The sequence below is a fragment of the Filicampus tigris genome, chromosome 7 (assembly GCF_054856515.1).
Source record: "Filicampus tigris isolate MCC_2025a chromosome 7, RoL_Ftig_1.0, whole genome shotgun sequence".
NCBI lineage: Eukaryota > Metazoa > Chordata > Actinopteri > Syngnathiformes > Syngnathidae > Filicampus > Filicampus tigris.
Genome location: NC_141223.1, coordinates 8222506 through 8239888, shown reverse-complemented (window position 1 = coordinate 8239888; position 17383 = coordinate 8222506). Strand labels below are relative to the sequence as shown.

At 39.0% G+C, this 17383-nt stretch overlaps 2 protein-coding genes across 10 annotated transcripts in view; one reads left to right on the top strand and one right to left on the bottom strand.

Annotated features, from left to right (window-relative positions):
• dync2h1 (dynein cytoplasmic 2 heavy chain 1) overlaps window positions 1–6597 on the bottom strand; it is a 116945-nt gene extending 110348 nt beyond the window's left edge. For all 9 annotated transcript variants that reach the window (XR_015087414.1, XR_015087415.1, XR_015087413.1 and 6 more), the window contains exons 1-8: window positions 6345–6597; window positions 5351–5536; window positions 4705–5020; window positions 4107–4225; window positions 3321–3465; window positions 1599–1744; window positions 1359–1445; window positions 1067–1201 (exon numbers count right to left, since the gene is read on the bottom strand). Coding sequence is in view for 2 of the 9 variants with exons in the window: in XM_086035227.1 (XP_085891353.1) it covers window positions 1067–1201; window positions 1359–1445; window positions 1599–1744; window positions 3321–3465; window positions 4107–4225; window positions 4705–5020; window positions 5351–5533 (1131 nt within the window). In the remaining 7 variants the exon portion in view is untranslated. The remainder of the gene's footprint in view (window positions 1–1066; window positions 1202–1358; window positions 1446–1598; window positions 1745–3320; window positions 3466–4106; window positions 4226–4704; window positions 5021–5350; window positions 5537–6344) is intronic.
• A 4-nt stretch (window positions 6598–6601) lies between these two features.
• LOC147144650 (T-lymphocyte activation antigen CD80-like) lies at window positions 6602–14496 on the top strand. The gene is made up of 8 exons (XM_086035239.1): window positions 6602–7024; window positions 7480–7508; window positions 7709–7776; window positions 11325–11627; window positions 11724–12002; window positions 12939–13056; window positions 13165–13203; window positions 13544–14496. The coding sequence occupies exons 1-8, from the start codon at window positions 7022–7024 to the stop codon at window positions 13563–13565; spliced, it is 861 nt and encodes a 286-aa protein (XP_085891365.1). The 5' UTR covers window positions 6602–7021; the 3' UTR covers window positions 13566–14496.
• Window positions 14497–17383: the final 2887 nt, after the last annotated feature.

Genomic DNA, 17383 nt, shown 5'->3' with positions numbered 1-17383 from the left:
CACATTTGGCAAACTTGCATAATCTGATGGGATCCAAGACAAGAGGTGTAGCAAGATTCGTGTCTTTAAAAAAAATCAGTGGTTTAATTGACACTGTCAGAGAGGTATTACTTAAGACGCATCTTTATTATTGTGGGTGTCGTTTTTGACAAGAGTTGCTAATATTTTGGTCACATCTAAGTAAAGGTGACACTTTTGTTAAAGCTCTTCTGTTGGAAGAGTTTTACATAATGACATGGCCAACAAATATACCGCTATAATCCAATTCCATTCAGCAAGAAATAAGTAAGGCACACTGTTGGCATTAGACAGGTTCACATTAAAGGTAAGATCGGGCCTAAAAAAATCCAGCCCGACCCGACCCAGGCCCTCGGGTATTAAAGCCCGACCTAGCCCGAGCCGGACCAATTAACTTGATTTGCAGGCCCGAGCCCGAAGCAAACACGAAATTTCATATTTTATTTGCAGAGCTGGGCAGCGACCCTCCGTCCCCGGTTTTTGTCCTGCATATTCAATCGACCCAGGTGGTCCCAGCCGGTCGGAGTCAGCCAACCGGCGTTGAGAACAGACTGCAGGTGCCGCACTCCTGACACATGGTCGAGTAAGGAAACAGTAAAAAATAAAATGGTGTGGTGTACCTTGCGGTCCCACAGACACAATGATGTGTGCCCCGTTTTTTTTTTTTTTTAATTTCACCGATCACCACGTTGTGCGTGTGTGTGTGTGTCAGTTGTTTTTGATTGATATTTTTTCTTTGTTTGGCGGCGTGTCTGCTCGCGCGGCACCTGCATGTGACGTAAAGATTATGTAATCGACGCCGATTGTCCGGGGACGCTGCCCAGCTCTGTTTATTTGTGAGGACTCGGGAGGAGGAGGGGTGATTTATGATAACAAATGGTGATAATGGTGATAAAGATATATATATTTTTTTTAAAAAGCCAGCGAGAGAGAAGCCCGGCCCGACCCGACCCGAATGTAATGATTGACATTTTAGGACTCGGACTCAGGCTTGGGTTTAAGATCTTACCTCTAGTTCACATGCACATATCCAGTTCGCTCAACTAACCTCAGTGTAGGGGTTGTACTGGAGAGGGTTAAGGCCAGAGAAAGGTTCAAAAACACAATCTGAAGTCAGAGCCTGCTGTTTTCCTCCTGGTAACAAACGCAGTAGCTTCTCATGGCAAACCCGCAGAGACACCACCTTTGGAAAAAGCGCATTTCACACTGAATTAATCAAGACAGGCTCTAAGTAATGCATAAAACAACGCAAGAAACATTCAAACAGTACTCATAACTAAAAAAATGTTATGTAGGTTGGTGGATTGATAGATTAGGTGGATTGGAACGACGCAGTATACCTCATCCAGTCGTTTACCAAGGCAATGTAGCGTTTGAGGGCAGTGTTTGTTTCCCTTCCAGGGATGAGGAGCATGTCTCTTCCAGACCTGCCAGTATAATTTTAAAAGGATTAAAAAAAAACGGATATATTAATGACAGTCAATTTTTTTTACAATATTTTTCAGTCAATCCAGTTGTTTAATTTTTTTTTGTAACCATTTTGTCATTAGTTTTATTCACTGTTTCGATATTTCTCACACCTGTCCAGTTAGATGCTCGCATGCTGCAACCCAATGCTCACAGATAGCTATACCCGTTTTCCAGCTCTCCCTCACAGACACAAATGGCTGCTCAAAAATCTTGAGATCACTGAGCTTCTTCTGGACGTATCGTCCGAGAGCGCCACCTTGAAGATTTAAAAAAAAAAAAACATGTTACTTCAAAAAACAAATTCCTAGAGTAAATTATTCATGAATTAAAATGTACATTTACATAATAAGGAACTCTCTAGCTATAGCCAAAAACTTAATTCAAGCCAAGAAGTGAATGTTTGTGACCTGACACACAAACATTTAACTTTGATGCCACTTATTTCCCCAGTTTTAACTTAACTTATACTATAAGATAATTGTGAAATTAGTTAGCAATTAAATAACTCTATTTAACCAATGTACTGTATGTTATTAGCTTTGCCGCACAATCGAGCTTGGCGATAAATGAAGTTCAATATCTATTGCGATAGACATGTGACAACAAATATCAACAGAAAGCACGTTCGATAGAATGTTCAATTAAAAAGAACATAAAACGGGAGAAAACCCCGATTTTAAACTGCAAGGCATTTTGTGTTAAATTTGTGCCCCAATTACGAGCATGTTAAAGGAATTTTTTTAAGCACAAAACTGTGTTATGAGTGCACAGGAACTGTTCTTGTGAGCCTACACCACCAAGTGCTTGTTTGTCAAAATGAAGAAGACACCGAACCAACGAAGAAGCACACGTACGCACACACTTAGTGCATGTTAGTAGGCGCTCTAAATGAAATGTGGCTTAAGTTTGTTCAAATAGATGACCAGTGTCGGCAGTGCACCACTTGCAATAAGATCAAATTGTGTAAACTAACATGATTAAACCCCCCGAATGGATGGATACATAGTGTACAAGTAAAGGAGGTCCCTGTCTATGACGTGCTAGCTCCGGTGTAGGGCTACCTGTTTTACTTACGCCAATAATGAGCCGGCTAACAAATTAACAAACAATAACAAATTAAGTCGAAGACGCTGGGTTAACTGAAATGTATGCAATTCAAGGGAGTGTTAGTTTGTGGTGGGTGTTTTTTAGACGCTAGACAATGTATGAAAAATTAATGAAGGTTAATGTAACTGTATCAGTGCAACAATTTTGGGATAGAATATTTACATTACCTGCAAATATGCATTGGTGGCAATGCAAGGGAAGCATGAATGTAAACAACATTGTACTTTACATTACAATGTAAACAATGTAGATTCCTTGATTTTTAATTTTTTTTTTAAATACCAGATATTTTCAATAGTAATTTTCCTCTAGATAGTTGTTTTATCTTATTTAATGAATGTAATCGTTTTTTTCTTGTTTTGATTAGGTAAAAAAACCATTAATAATAATAATTATCTATATCGACTGATGAAAGACTTACATCGTGCTACGTTTTTCAGCCATATCATCCAACTCAACTCCAAAGTCACGGATTGTCATTGTAAAGCATCTAACCTGGCCTTCGGGCTTTATGATAGCATTAATTCAAACAACTGCCTGGGGAAAAAAACATGGGGGCTGCTAGGCTAGTCAATAAACACTGAAATGTGCATCGGTATTGTGACATTATTGAGATCCATGTTAGTTTAGAAATGTTGGGGGAAATCGTACACCGATGGAAAAAAAATGATAAACAGTACATGTTCGGATTGGAAGCAGAATGCCTTCATGTGAGTAGTTCTCACCAATAACATCCATCAGTCGGACCATGCGGATTTCTGGGTAAGGATCATAATCAAGCTGCCGCCAGACACCATCGAGTGTGTCTCTGCTCTGCTCCACCAGATCCAGAACATCGGACAAAGACAATCCATCCAGACCACAATACTCCTAAAGGAAACACATGCACAAGTGTAGTTTGTATGATTTTGTCTGGCTTTGACTGAAAACATCACATTTATAAGCAAACATCTTCATTGTTCACCTTTACTGATTTTACCCACAAAATCTAAAGGAATTGCAAAAATTGGTGATCAACTTAACTTTAAAGTGGAAGTCGACCCAAACATATTTTTTTCAAGAATATGTTCTATGCAGTCCCACTAGTTGAAACAAGGCATTCTGATTAATATTGCGTTTGTGGAATATGAGAAATCTACCCGTTTTTATCCATCTCAGAGGGCGGCCATTTTGTCACTTCTGTCGACTGAAGATGACATCGAAGTTGCTCGCGGCTCAGATAACGACCAATCATGACTCACCTTCAGAAAACAGGTGAGCCGCGATTGGTCGTTATCTGAGCCTTAAGCAACTGTGATGTCATTTTCAGTCAACAGAAGTGACAAAATGGCCGCCCCCTGAGATGGCTAAAAGCAGGTGCATTTTGCTGCTTAACTGATATTCCACAAACGCAATATTAATCAGAATGCCTTGTGTCAACTACTGGGCCTGCAGAACATATCCTGGAAAAAAGAATGTTTGCATTGACTTTCACTTTAGGTAGTTTTACATTTAATGTTTTATCTGCATACCTTCTCTACAAGATTAAATTGTTCATTGAAATATGCCGCCCTTTCTTTCACATTGGTCTTCTTTGCAGACTCTGATACGTCCGCCCAGTACAGGAACTCATCACTGGGTGTAAGAATACCTGCATAGGTTAGACACATACACAACGTTGTATGAATTGTAGGATAAAGTTGCACAGGTGGCCATTTTGAAAGATAAGAATTATCTTAAAAGCATTTAACAATGTAGCTAATGTAGTGCTAGATTTGATATACCATTTTTTTACGGTAAGTCACACTTGGGCCCTTTTTGTTCAGTCTGTATTATGTTGTTACCTTTGGGTCAAACGCTTCAGAACGCCAATGTTGGCTATCATGGCTATGCAGATGGCACACACCTATATTCATCAATGCTAGCTATAGTGTTCTTTTGGTGATGAGCTGTTTAGTGCTTGCGTCGAATGTACCATTTTACACCTATGGCCAAAAAGTTCAACCTTGGGTTCACTGGACCATAAAATCTCCCAAACACTTGGGAAAATGACAAAATGACACTACAACTGCAACTCGCTGGACCTTGGACATTGACCCCTGTATAACTTATCAGCCTGTGTGCACATACCCAAAACATCATCTTCCGAGCGCCCTCTCTTCAAGTCAGAAGGTTGTGCTCCGGACTGGCGGACCACTGATCCCAGACCCAGCTCCAACTCACTGAGCAAACTGGCAAGCTTTGGATCAAACGCCGAACGCCAGCGTTCATCCTTGAGCAGCACAGGCGCAAAGACCTGTCTGACAGCCTGGTACAGAGTGTTGATAGGGGACTCCAGCATGGATGACACAAGAATGCTCTGGTGGAGGTTCTCCTCTGTGATCACTGTGGGGTAGAGCTTGAAGAACACCAACACTTTCTCTCCGCCGGCTTCCAATTCTTCAATCTAATGAAGGAAAAAGAATTACTTTCAAGGGAGAAAATGGAAAATTGACTTGGCAGATGACTCAACTGCATATTTTGTATGGAATCACTGAGCCTCCACTCTCTTAATCATAATATAAAATGGGTAACGCTATAGGAACACAGGCTGTATTTTGATGAAAGCACATGACAGACATGTTCATTGAGACACCAGGGAACTGTTGACAATTGTTGGAAAAGACGTCAAATGAAATTGTAAGTAAAAGTTGCTGTTATAGAGTATGTAGGCTCCTTTGAAGCACTTAAAAAAAGGGGGGGGTGAAATCTGTGTGATAGTTGAAGTTTGCGCTACCTTATTTGACAGGTGAAGATTACTTTCATGTCTGCTGACGGACAAGACAAATTGGTTTCCATCATCTAAGAAGTTGTTGAGTTCTGGGCTGTCATTCAGAAGGGATGGCGTCTTTAACTCATAGAAGTTTCCCGTCGTGGTGAGAATAAATTTCTTACGTGCATCGATTGATTCCTGAGTCATCTCCTATATGAAACACATGGACAGATCAAGAAGCAGCAAGTGTATGTTGAATTACAAAACACACAATTTGAAAAATGATGTTAATAGTTTGGATTAACATATCTGACGTCACACATACAGGTTTTATTCCTAAAAAGTATAGTTAATATTATTGGTAATCACTGTAACATTATGCAGGGAGCATTATTACCGCTCTTAAAGAAAACAATTTGACTTACTGATCCAATTAAAATGTATTGCACATTAAAGATAAATAGTCGTCTACATGTCTAATTTGTTTTTATTACGTTTTACATAAATTCTTAACTTCATTGGAATTGGTGTTTTTTAATAACTGAGTGCCATGTTAAATATAGAGCAAGCAGTTGCGACAGCGTCCAACATTAATGGGCTGGGTTTGGTCCAGGCTTGCAGAGACCATTGGTACATTCACATACACTGTGTTCGTCCGTTTTCGTTCGTGACGAACGTTGACACCAATATTAATGAAATCCCAACATTAAATTACCAATCGTGGAGTGGTAGAAAAATAAAAAAAAGTGCAAATAACTCACAGTATAAACACGTCTGGTAAGAATAAACTTTACTGCGTTTAACACACATGCAAACAAGTAGACGTATTCATAATCGTTTTCTAAACTACTATTAGAATGTTAGCGGTGTTTTACAGCCTTGCAGTATTGTGTTGGGTTCAAATTGACCCCAGAATTGACTTGAAAAACGAGCCAATTTTGACCCCAACGCAATACGTACAAGGGTTAAGAAGCTAGCTATGATTAGCACACTGCCTCGGTAAAAGGATGCTACTCACGTCAAAGATTAGCTTTCAATGGCGTTGTTTCACAGACAAAATCAACACTTTAATAGAACTTAGCCACATTCTGGTCCTCTTCCCCCCCCCAAATAAATCTCAATCTGTGGAGGGAAGCATAGCAAACTGCAGTTCGTTCCCGTGCTCCTCCTAGATTACGCCTACGTTGTTGCTACGCAACAATGCCAAAACCTAGAGTCACGTGACCATGCCGTGCCGTAATCTTACGCATTTTACGGGAAACCACGTAACTTGATGGCAAATTGGGCACCTCAGAGTGTGGACCGCCAGATGCTCAGCCCTGTTGTTGGAAAACTAAGAAAAATCACATTGTTTAGGAGTCATTGATAGTGTAGTGGTACACACGCCCGAGTTGTGTGCGGGCAGCGTGGGATCGATTCCCGCTCAGTGGCGGTGTCTGTGTGTGCCCTGCGACTGGCTGGCGACCAGTTTGGGATGTAGTCTGCCTTCGCCCGTTGACGGCTGGGATAGGCTCTAGCACCTCCCCGCGACCCTGTATAGGATAAGCGGTTTGGAAGATGACATGACACATTGTTTAGCCAAGCATATCATTTGTTACCGTGTAATCGAGTCAAGTTCCGCCCTAGTCAAGAGGAAGTTGTCAAATCACTCTCCCAGTTCCAGACTCACATTCATTCGCATCCGAAGACAGCACCATGGTAAGATCTTATTTTACTTCTAGGTTTTCCTTATCTCAGTCATTTTGTTTCTTTAGTGTATACTGTATTATATAACACTCATCATATTAGTAACCTTTGCCGTTGCAATTATGGAAAGTAACGTATTTTTTTTATTTTATAACAAAATCCAACAATTATGAATGCATGGGCATGTGTGAAATGGTGATATAAATCATTTTGGTGGTCTCAACTGATTGGTTTACAGTCGTCGTGATTAATGCAGACGGGTAACCAACTTTTTTATCATTATTATTATTGTTGTTGTTTATTATTACAGTCCTTACGGTTGAGTTTTGAACGATACAATGACACAGACAAGACAAACCTTTCTTATCTGGATTATCTGAAATGATTACCTTTCAACAAATAATAATTCAATAATTCAAATGACTGTGGACATGTGTTTTACAATTGAAATCTGTTCTTTTCAACAGATATCGATTTGGGTTGAACCACAATTCATGTAAGTAATAATTCCACCATTGTCCTGCTTGTACCTATATGTGAGTCAGTAGTTTTCAGTACAGTATTTGCTATGAGAAAAAGGTACATATCGCTGCAACCCAAGGATTCAGTAGATGATAATGTACACATGTTCTTGTTTCTTCTTGATAACTTAATGTGAAGGCAAATATTAAGTGGACTTTCATTCTCTCTTGTTAGAAAAACAAGTGTTCTCCGGGGACTGTTGACATTAATTTTCACTGTAAGTTTATCCTGGGCCTCCCAAGGTGAGTGCTTGCTTCAGTTAAAACCAACAGATAGTTTTCCAGTGATTTTATGGACTGTCATGTTGGAAGTCCACGCAGTGCTCTGGTTATTGAGTGTTTGTATAGCAAACCCTCAAATCTCAACCACCAAACTGTACTGATCACATGACCAGAAAGGATTGTGACTATTCACACATGGGTAAAACAATGCATACGCTTTTCATCATTGCTTCAAATGAATCTTGAAATCATCAAAACTAAATATTAGTTGTTTTAACATTGGTCGACTGGTTAGCACGTACGCCTCACAGTTCAGAGGTCGTGGGTTTGATCCCGGCTCCGGCCTCCCTGTGTGGAGTTTGTTCTCCCCGTGCTTGCGTGGGTTTTCTCCGGGAACTCCGGTTTCCTCCCACATTCCAAAAACATGCTTGGTAGGTTGATTGATCACTCTAAATTGCCCCTAGGTGTGATTGTGAGTGTGTGTGATTGTTTGTCTCTGTGTGCCCTGCGATTAGCTGGCAACCAATTCAGGGTGTCCCCCACCTGCTGCCCGAAGACAGCTGGGATAGGCTCCAGCACGCCCGCGACCCTTGGGAGGACAAGCAGTATAGATAATGGATGGATGGATGTTTTAACATTCACACGTTATTAGCATTTTAGATTCAAAATAATGGATAAAAGCTATTGAAAAATACTTTAACAGTGAATTTAGTCAGCTCCTGACTGTATTTCTTGTTTAGAAATGAATTCCTGTTAACAAAACTAACTAGACATACAATATTTAAAGAGGAAACCTACCCTAAAATTGTCTTTACAATAATAAGAATGCCTTTATAATCTGTTCTATGCAGTCCCAGTAGTCCCACTAGTCTAAACACAGCATTCTGATTAATTTTGTGTTTGTGGAATATATGTTAAGCAGTAAAATCCACGTGCTTTTGTAGTCCAACAAAATAATGAATCAATTTATTTTATGAGTTGGAACCTATCCCAATTGACTTGGATAGCCTACACCCAAGTCAGTGACAGAGTGCATGTAGACAAACAATTATTTGCACCAAATGGACAATTTAGATTCAAGAATGAACCAAAATTGCATGAGTCTGGAATGTGAGAGGAAGCCGATGTACCTGCAGAAACTCGTTAAAGTAATCCTATGGGGTCGACATGTGAACTCCAAGGGCTGAAGCTTCAAACCACAAATATCATACTGTGAGAGAGATGTGCAACTACAAAATAATATTTCTGATAATAAATATAATGTGATAATGTTTTCTTTGTATACATGAGGATGCAGTCGTATTGTAGGTAAAATTCCAAATTTGAACCTTTGCAAAAGTCACGAGCAGAGTTTTGCATTCTATGTATTTGAAGTGATATATATCAGATTAGAGACAGAGATCATGTCTTTCAAGAGGATGATGGAAGTGAAACCAAATCCAGAGGAAGTTGACTACTAACTTGGAAGTTAAACTTTATTTAAAAAAAACAATTATCTGAAGAGGAAATGATATTTAATGCATCACAAAGAGTAGCTCTCAAAGACCACAAAAAGCCATGACCTTCAAACCCACTCATATTCCAAAGTGAAAACAGTAACAATAAATTGAAATCAAATATTAAACATATATAACCTACTGTTATTTTAATAAAATTCTACTCTAATGTTATGATATTGATAATGTTCAGGATTCGATAACAACATAGCTTCATAGTAGTTGTGATTTTACACTGGCATTTAAATTGAAGAATGGTATGCATGTTATGACATTAGCAATTATCATTGGTGAACCAATTTAGATACCTCTCATTCTCTGTACAAATGATCTTGTTTGGAGTAGTACAGTATGTGTGCAATGTCTACTGTAGGACATGAAGTCATAATGTCAACAAATCTGTCAGTGTTACCCTAAAAAATATAATTGACAAATTTAAAATGAAATGTTTGTAGGTGGGCGATGGTTGATTTGCCTCACAGATATGAGGTTGGGAACCCCAAAAGATACACGTTACTTTCATTGAAGCCTCTAAATTGTCCTTCAATGTGAATGTGAGTGTGAATGGTTATTTGTATGTGTCCTGCGAGGTTGCGACGCAGGGTGTGCAATGCTTCTCATCCAAAGCTAGCTGAAATAGGCTCCAGCTCACCATGACCCTCATGAGGATGAGCAATATAGAAAATGGATGGATGCATGTTTGTAGGCTACAGTAAATTACCTAATTCAATCCTATCAGATTGTTTTTAAGAGTGTTTAGTTGTTTTATGTGGTGCCTTTGTTTGGTGCACAATAAGCTATTACCAAGAGTACGGATACAACTTTTCTCCTTGGTTCCTCCAGTGGGACGTGATAGATCAGGGGTGCCCAAGTCCAATCCTCAAGAGACCCTATCCATTCTGTTTTAGGTGTATCCCTATTCCAGCACACCTGATTCAAATCATCAGTATCATTAGCGGGCTTTTGCCAAGCTTGCTGATGAGCTGATCATTTGAATCAGATGTGTTGGAATAAGGTTACACCTAAGACAGGCTGGATAGGGGCTCTTGAAGACTGGACTTGGGCACCCCTACAATAGATAAACCACAAAAGCACTCAGCAGAGCACAAGCCTCCACCATGGCTGGGAAAAATAAATCACTGAGTGCCTTATCTGTGTCTAAATCTCAATGTAGATGGATGGACCCATATCCTGTGACTCATACAGCAAAGAGGGAAGTGAAACTTTGAATGCTATATTTGTCCGTCCATTTGCTTAAATCTTAATCAATGACTAATAACTACCGAGGCGTGAAAGGCTACCAGTTTGATATACACTTCTGAAATAACAAATGTGCTATCACTACCTGGAAACATGTGAATAATTAATCATCTATCTTTGTGAAGACAATGATCGTGTTCATTATTTCTCACAATAATCATCCACAAGGATTTAACATAGTAGAAAACGGATAAATATCAATATGCAACACTTATGTAGATCTCTGCAAATGATCACTTTGCAATAGGCTGTTTATTTTATTATTTAGAGAACAAGCCCGTAGGCTCCTCATGTGGACCCTGGGGGCTGCCTAGCTACCGCAAGCACCATGTTGGTGACCCTTGGTGTAGCAGCTCACTTCCATGGAGCCAACATGGATTCACTTCCCATTCAGTGACGTATGAATTTGAGTTTAAAAAGTTGTAAATGTATATATGAGTTTATGCGACCTAAAAAAAAACAACAACTTTGTGAAAGGCGACCAGTCCAAGGTACACTTCAGAGTTGAAAATGGATGAAAAAAATTGATCAAATCACTCTACTTTGGGATTTTGTATAAAATCTGGGGTGGTGGTCATGGTTCCACTGCAACCCAAAGGGTAAAAAGTGACTTCCATTTTCTGAAGTGGCCTAATCTTCACAAAGTTTAATGGAATGCTAAAATAACCAACAAATAAAACAACCACAAATTTATCAAAACTACCAACTTTCCCTCTCACTTTCAAGCTTGGTAAAGGCATTCAGCTTTGTGGAAACTTGCTCAAGTGAAGCTCTAGATAACAGCTGATTTTGATTTTTCTGCTTCTCTTGCAGAAAGTGTTGCTCAGTTTCAACTCAGTGGTGAAGTTGGTGAGAATGTGACCTTGCGCTGCCCTGTGGACCGGCACAAGACGATCACATTCTTCTACCTTCAAAAGGGTGGAGAATTTGTGAACGGCTTCCATGCATTGAGAAAGATACAAAAGGCCCGATGGGAAAACACCAGATTGGAAAAGAACAAAGCAACAGTCCAAATGATCAAACTGAAGGTTTCACATAGTGGAGACTATAAGTGCATCATTCAGTATGATGAAAGGCCAGATGTTTCTGTCACAGTCATACACCTCAATGTGACAGGTACATGTTCATATCTTCAAAATGGTTTCCTTTGTGTTTAACTCAATTGGCACACTAAGTATCCAGCATGGCTGTCCTACTTTTCTTCTCTGGTAGCCAACTACAGCAAACCTGCAGTCACAACGTCCTGTTATGCACATCGCTGCCTCTTGACTTGTGCCTCACACGGAGGCTATCCACACACCAAGGCTATGTGGAATGTCGTTGGGAACAGCAGCGGCCCGACATGGAGCATTCTGAATGTGAGCGAACAGAGCGATCCAAACACAAAGTTGTACAACACTTCCAGTACCGTGTCCTTCAACTGCTCTTATGGAGAAGAAAGGTTTATTCGTTGTTCTGTGGGTGGTTCCACATCGGAGTCGGTGTCTATCTGTGAGTACTACATTCAACAGTATATAAATAAAATTGTATTATATAGCCATTTTCTTAAACCTGTTTATTTAAACCAACAGTGCCATCTAGAGGAGTCAGAAAACTGGTTCATGAAGCAAATTTGAAGCTTCATTTTCCATCCATCCATCCATTATCTATACTGCTTATCCTCACAAGGGTCGCGAGGAGTGCTGGAGCCTATCCCAGCAGTCTTTGGGCAGTAGGCAGGGTTCACCCTGAATTGGTTGCCAGCCAATCGCAGGGCACACAGAGACAAACAAACATCCACACTCACAATCACACCTAGGGGCAATTTAGAGTGTCCAATTAACCTACTAAGCATTTTTTTGGAATGTGGGAGGAAACCGGAGTACCCGGAGAAAACCCACGCAGGGCTTCATTTTCCAATCACTAGCAAATACATATGATAACAACGTATGAAATATTCTGCTTGTTCAATTTTCATTGACAGTCAGAGAGACATTCATTTCATGATGTTGTTATTAAGGTGGCTGTAGGTTGCAGCGGTGTAGAACTGTACTGAATCATTGTGAGAGATGGATGAATGGATGGACTTTAGAGGTCGGCACTGCTTTTAACCTGCTTAAAAATAATTTGTACATCCAAATTACTTTTAGACCCTTGAGGATGATTTACTTTCATAATTTATTTGGCTACCACAAATTATTCATGTGGGTATCAGAAAATCAGAAAACTTTCAATAGGTTAAAAAAAAAAGACTCCAAAGAAACTCATTCATGAAACCGAAAAACATAATAGTCTAGATATTAAAAAAGTGTCTGTTTTATACAAGATTCTTTTTTCGACTTTCGTTACATCACTGGCAATGTAGTATTGTATGCTTGGTCGCTAAGTAATTTGCACTTGAATGTTTTTGCCTACAGTGTACTGTATATTATTTGTTCTCACCCACAGGTGTTCCAAAGTATCACAGTCTCAGTCCTATTTTAAAAGCAACTATCTGGACAGTAGTATTCGTCACCGCAATGATTCTATTCGTGCTGGTATGGAAATGCATTAAACAGCAAAAAAAGTAAGTGAAGTGTTCATGCATGTGTCACAATACACTATTGCTGTTTAGACTTAGACTGTACTGAATATAATTTCAATTTTAATTCGATTTTTTTTTTTTTTTTAACAGGAGCAGCAGTAACGGAAATAATGTGGCTGTAGATCCAAGGTAAATTTTATTTAAAAAGATCTTCAGTATAAATATTCTACACAATCACTGAAAAAGACATCCATTGATAGTCATTCTCCATTTAAAATCAAGAGCATATTCCACAATATTGGGATGTGTTCATATTTATCATATTTGCTTTGTTTTATTGCATCCCAGAATACAATAGTAACTTGTTTTGTTATTCCAATCCATGGCAATTATTATTTGACTGGTTTGAAAAACAATAGACCATAAAAAAATATATATATATATATTTTTTTTAATTAAAAAAAAAAAATTTAATATATTTTTCCTGCCATCTGTGATTATTTCCTTACCTTCCCTTGTTTCCCTCCAGAGAAATAAAGCCCCTCAAATAAAGCCAAAGAGAGAAGACACTGCAGTTGTGAACCGCTGAAGGAAAATCCACAACCCTCAGAATAGATGGATAGATGGATAGAAATAAAAGATGAGGAAAATGGGATATTGAACAGTTTAATTTAACTTAAGGTGTTCCTAAAGGTCGCATTACCCTCAACCTGGACCTGTTTGTGGCGACATATTAAGGACAGGGTCTTCTTTCTTGTATTTTTATTTATGTGATGACAGGAAAGCCTGTTTTGTAAGATCCTCATGGGACTTTGCGCTGTTGTGTGACTTTTTTCACATATCTTTTATTTTATATATGTTTACATGGTTGTTTTTCAGTTATTAAAATACTGGATATCAATTACATGCACGAAGTAAAAATCAAGTAATAGTTTGCCTATTTCATAAACAGAATTAGGTTGATGTTTGGCTTTAAGTAAGGTAATCAACAACATATTAGAAACGCCTCTTATGATGCAGTGATAAATTACAACTGCAATAATAAACTTTTGTTTACTGAATCCCACTTACTGTATATCTATTTGGAGCTTTTTATCAGTAGTGCAGCTTCTGTATTTACTCATTCATTTAAAGAGCTGCATCATCTTCTATGGCCACTAGATGTAGCATTGGCACCAATAATTGATCAGCTGAACGTTGCTTTAACGCTACAGCACATGCGAAGCAACCCAGCAAACCTACAGTTTTAAAGCAATGCAACGAGAAAGGTTTATTTGAAATATCAATTTGTAGCACCTGTGGGTGGCAGGCATGATGCCCTCTTACTTGGACTGAAAAAAAGAATGGAATGGGGGACACTAATAGTAGAAGGCAACGATTGGATGATGGAGTCAACATTTAATTCCGACTGTCATAATGTCTAATAATGTCAACTGTCAAACACTTTTATTTCTGAGTTCAATAAATTTTTACGGAATCTCCTCCCACTCTGAGACATGTATCTTTCTCTAATTCTGTGACAGACTGTCAGTCCTCCTCTCCATTCTGTGTTTACGTTGGGGAGAGGAGCAGCACCAGGTTGGTTGCACTTCAGGAATGTAACCCCGAGGTCCCCAACCCACCCATCCTTTCCATTCTCCCAACATCTGTTCTCCCCTTCCATCTCTTTCCCCCCTTACATGGACTAATTTTCCTTCTCTCCTCACTTCTGTTTCGACTTCGACGTCATTTTCGGCGTTCTCCTCTGCCTCCCTCTAATGATCTGGTCCTCAGCTTCATCAAACTCCCCATGGCACCACAACATCTTTCTCTTCTTTCCTCTACTCTCTCACCTTCCTGGGCTTCCTTCTACAATTCAGCATTGCACACCCCCATTTCGCTGTCAACCCCACGCACCACTCCAAATTTGTCTGTCTTCCTCCCCTCATTCCTCCGTTGTCTAACCCAAACAAACCAGTTGGACTTTCCTCTGCGGTGGCTGTAAGAGAAACACACAGCATGTCAGGCTGGGTTGAAACATAAACATCAGTCTGTTGAAGAGGATATGAATTGTTTAGGCTCAACATGAAATAGAGCTACTATTTGGAAACTACGGGAACATCGAAATATACCACTCACTACACAAAAAAAGTCGGATAAAATCAAGAGATAAACTTGCTTGACTTTAGGGAGTATATCTAATATCTAGTGCATTTAGGACACTGAATTACAAAAGGTCAGCACTGTTCCCTTGTTGATTAATGCCAAAAGAAGACAGTATTTTGTTCAAGTGTCCTAGTAATTATATGAGAAATATAATTAGCAGGTTTCTGTTTTCCAATGACACAGCAGCCTGTGTACTTAATCTTCTTTAGGAGCATTTCTCACCGAGCAGTGTGTGACCTTTGCCACACTATTCTGATGGGGTCCATACCAGAAGATTAATAAACAGATTATATTTTTTTTGCAGTCAACAAGTGTACAGTATTGATTCAAGGCAATTAAAGTGGAGTTGGTCACCATGATGGGGATTAGGTTGTTGGAGTACTTTATGGCTGCAGAGTGAAAGTGCGTGTATGTAATATGAGTGCAATGTAGAGCAAAGAAAAATCTTGTATTCCTATACTGTTGTTTTAGTTATTCTAAAATATCTAAATGCAAATTCTGAATACAAAATATTAGTACAGTATTTTAAAAATTGAAAAATAATAACAATACAGTTAACATGCTGTTAAAAGGTATATAATTATATTTTTTAAAAAATCAATCATCAAACATTATTATTAGTATTTTAGTGGCAGCGTTCCAGTAAAATACTTAGTACAGTAAAATAATCAGTAAAAAAATACAGTAATTAAATTAAATTATATATATATATATATACATATACATATATATACATATATATATATATATATATATATATATATATATATATGCAGTAACATACTGTAGAAAACTACAGCACTTTCACCGCTGCCAGTAAAACACTGTTTTTACATGTAGTAACAAAAATAAAAATTAATAGTCTGAATAGAGCGCCAGTCTGAATAGAGTGACAAATAGTTATTTGTCTTAGTGTGTTCTGCAATAGGCTGGAACTAGTCTAGGGCGTAGCCGGCCACTTGCCCAAAGTCAGCTGGGATAGACTCCAGCAACCCCTGATGAGGACAAGCGTTGTAGACAAAGGATGGATGGATTTTTCCAAACAAATCTGTTTCACTTAACATGGATAATGTGAAAATCTTGATATGTCATCAACATCAAAAGTCAAATGCCCCTGAGGTCATACAATTTGGAATTCAATCAAATGCCATCCATCAATTTTCTATAGCGCGTGTCCTCATTCGGATCACGGCTGAGCTGAAGCCTAGCCAAGCTGACTTTGGGTGGGGGCTGGGGTACACCCCGATCTAGTCGCCAGTCAATCGCAGGGCACGTCCAAAGAATCATATAATCTGACATTCACACCTATGGCCAATTTACAGGCTTCAATTAACCTAACAAGTATGTTTTTAGAATGTGGGATGACGCCAGAGTACCCAGAGAAAACCTACGCAAGCATGGGAGGACATGCTGGGGGGATATGCAAACTCCTCACAGCGCATGAAACCTCGGACCTCTCAACTGTGAGGCAGACATGCTATCAACTAACCACCTTTCTGCCTTGACAAAATTGTTTAGGGAAAAAAAAATCTATCTACATGCGTATGACAATCAAGAGGTACAAGGTGAGTTCTGTGATACAATTTACCTTTGCAGTACCGGTATATGCTTTTGAGAGGATATAGGTCAACAAAGATTTGACATTGTCAACACTAAAAGTCAGATTGTCTGTTGGCTTTTTAAAATTTCTGAGTTGGTTTGGTAACCAAAACCAACAATCACTGGAAGTGTTAATCTCAGATAGGATATATTCATTCTTGCCTAATTCATGTATGCTACTAACCGGACCTGTTGTAACTTGACTCGTCAAATGTTGCTGGAGAAATCGGGGATTATCTGATCAACCAACATTATTCCAGTCTTTTAATTGTCATAGTTACTGTTGGCTAATCAGCCACTCGACCATATAATTTAAACATGTCTAGCTGTATCTCTGCCTATTGATGGAGTGATTAGGATTCATTAGTTTGAGAAAAGGTGACATAATGAAGTGGCAAATGATCATATATATCAACTTTAAAGAGGGAAATCAACCCGAGCACATTTTCTTCAAGAAGATGTTCCCAGCAGGCCCACTAGTTGAAGCACGGCATTCTGATTAATATTGCGTTTGTGTAATATGAATTAAGCAGCAAAATCCACCCCTTTTTAGCCATCTGAGGGGGTGGCCATTTTGTCACTTCTGTCGACTGAAAATAGCATCTCAACTGCTCAGGGCTCAGGT